The sequence below is a fragment of the Amphimedon queenslandica genome, unplaced genomic scaffold (genome assembly GCF_000090795.2).
Source record: "Amphimedon queenslandica unplaced genomic scaffold, v1.1 AMPQUscaffold_9686_Cont18169, whole genome shotgun sequence".
Classification (NCBI taxonomy): domain Eukaryota; kingdom Metazoa; phylum Porifera; class Demospongiae; order Haplosclerida; family Niphatidae; genus Amphimedon; species Amphimedon queenslandica.
Window position 1 is genome coordinate 1 of NW_003550042.1, and position 3012 is coordinate 3012.

Genomic DNA, 3012 nt, shown 5'->3' on the forward strand with positions numbered 1-3012 from the left:
CAATGAATATCATTAAGATGTACAGAACAAAAGAAATTTTCCAATTTTCCTTTAAAATGCAAGTTCTGATAATCAGAAATGCTCACTGTAGATTTGTTGTATAATTCTACTTATCATACTGCAATTTTGTCTTTGCTTTCATTGAGAAAATAAAGCATTTTGCCCATTTAGCACTGTACATCTATCAAACAACATGATGGCTGCTTTGACTGGTAGATTGTTAATGATATTTATTGCTAGATGCACAGAAGTGAGACAATCTATAGCTACAAAATTTTGAGAGCAAAAATCTGGCTGGCCCATTGCTTGAGGTTAAAATTTTGGCAAACAAAACGCACAATTTACTACAATTTTACACTTGATTTTTATGCAACTCATTATTATTGCTAATGTCAAACATAAAAAGACGAAATTACTACATTGTAAATAACACAGTCTAAATCTCTAAAAATACAAATATAGATTAGAAAGAGTCCATCTCAGCATGAAAATATAACAGTCTTGTGTATGGACATTTGCATAATTTCAATCTTTCCAGCAGCTTTTGCAACCCTCTCTTGTACCCCAATCGCTGTATTACGGCTACAGAAAGAGCAGTAGAAGTCCATCTTTGAAACTTGATCGCCACACTTCTTGCAGCTAACAGAATTTCCAGATCTATCAACAAGCCACAAGCCACCGCAAAACTGTATAACTCTGTTGCTGTAGTCAACCCACTTGCCCAAGTGCATGACATCATGTTTAATATAACCACAAGGACACTTCAGGGAGAGAGTTCTTTCAGAAGACATGTTTCTTAGAAAAGTTAGTCTAAACTCTGAAATGCTTAGCCAGCAAATAGTTAAGATAATGAATCTCATTAAGGTGGGGTGATAAAAATTGGCTGGCTATTACCTGGCCAGCTGGCCAGAGGAGATTGGTCATGCATTATGTGATGATGTCACTTCTTCTACCTATTCTACCTTCATAAAAATGGAGGATTCTCTCTCTTTTTACTTTAGCAGCAGTTATCTCACTAATAATAGCTGCAATTGACTCAAAAACTTCAATGCATCTAGTTAAAAGAATAATAAACATTATACATGCTGCACAGTCAGCTACAGGTAGCATAAACTTTTCCTCTGTCTCAGATGGCTATACCACACTTTTCTAGCAAAGGCAAAGACATTACATCTTTGAAAAAAGTGCAGATCTTATTCTTACTCTTACTGTTAGTTTGCAAAGCCTAACTCCTAGTTATCTATAAAATGTGATAAGTGAAAGAAGCCTGAGACCAGTTACAACTCAAGAAAATTTTACTGTATTAAAAAGAGAAAATGGTATTATATTTATTAGTCTTTTTACTGGATAAATTCATTGCATTGACGTTTTTGAGTCAATTGCAGGTATTATTAGTGAGATAACTGCTGCTAAAGTGAAAAGAGAGAGAATCCTCCATTTTTATGAAGGGAGAGTAGGTAGAGGAAGTGACATCATCACATGACGCATGATCAACCTCCTCTGGCTATTACCGTAAATGAAAGCCTGGGCATTTAGGCAAAAAAATTGCGTAAAATAAAATTAAAATGCCAAAACCTGGGCTCAAACCCCCCCCCCAACTCCAGGGTCAAAAAATTCAACTTAACAAATTAGGCCATTTGGAACAATCTGAAGTAGATGGCATCTATACTGAGTAAAATATGCATATCTATACTTCGAAGACATTAGTATAGTACCAGGCTTTATTCAAGCCAGGCTTTTATTTGAACATTTACTGTATCTATGCTTTTTTGCTACGTTAAAAAATACAAAAATTGAGCTCTAAATCAGCTTAAACATTCTACTAGCATAAAGATATAAAGGCATACGCTGATGCCTTTCTTTCCAAAATTTGCTATTGAAAACACTTATAAAAATTGGGGGTAATTTTTCAGCCATTTTTTGGAGAAAAGCATCGGCTATAATAGTACAGGAAATTTTTTAGAAATTGACTTATTTTTAAAATGGCCGTAAATTAAAAGGTTTTAGTCGGAATCATCTCAAACTTTCTATACAGCATAAGGACATCAATATGCATCAAAAATCTAATAAAAATGGGGGTAATTTCAGAGCCAATTTTGAAAAAATCATAGGCTAAAGTCTATGGTTTTCTTGATATATATATATATATATATATATCAAGAAATTTAAATTTTACCTTTTCATAAGACGATCATATAAAAGTGCATTGTCTGTTCTCAGGACAAATATTGCATCAAACCATCTCTCGGGGAAAAAATCACAGCCATGATACTCAACAATACAACCACCTGAGACAAGAGAATCATTCAACTCATCAACAACCTATCTAACAAGAAAAGAGAGAGAGAGAGAGAGAAGACTTGGAGTATGACATGTGGCTTAGATTGGGCTAACAAATATAATTAATTTTAACACTTTATAATAATTAATATACATCTTTTTCAAAATAAAAACATGCATTGAGACAAAATACTCATAAATTAGTTATTAGATGGAATCATAATAAATTAAAATTTCCACATCCACAATAAATAATTAATGAGTTATCGATTAATTAGCCTGATGTCTATTGATACTACTAATCCCCTTACCTTATCTTCATCTAATATATATGACTGAAACTGTTCGTCCCATCCTTCATAAAGCCCTCCCTCTTTAGCCAGCTCACTCACATTAAAATGGCTCATTCCTGTCCTCTCAACAACTTGAGATGCTGTTAGAGTCTTACCAGTCCCGGGGGTTCCAGTAATCAGGACGTTAGGGAGAGCTCTGACCTTCTGAGGGGAAGCCATTTTGACCACGAGAGAGCACGTGGGTTTGTCTAATTTAACGATTTCTACTCCGTAATATTGAAATTCTTATTGACCGGATGAAAATATTTCTACTGTACTTATTCGGATGCTCCCTGTGTAATATTGAAATTTTGCTGGCTCCTACTTGCTTGCATATTATAATTTGCCTCCAAAAGTGGTAAATGGAGTCCTTTTAGTAGTATATACGAGACTAAGGACA

The 3012-nt window shown here is 34.3% G+C and overlaps 1 protein-coding gene across 1 annotated transcript; it reads right to left on the reverse strand.

Moving 5' to 3' along the window:
- Window positions 1-996: 996 nt before the first annotated feature.
- Window positions 997-2803, reverse strand: LOC100633489 (adenylate kinase isoenzyme 6-like; the record flags this gene model as incomplete). Its single annotated transcript, XM_003391332.3, has 3 exons — window positions 2592-2803; window positions 2177-2322; window positions 997-1054 (listed from the first exon to the last, which is right to left on the reverse strand). Coding segments are annotated over exons 1-3 (405 nt in total), but the record flags the coding sequence as incomplete, so codon positions are not given.
- Window positions 2804-3012: the final 209 nt, after the last annotated feature.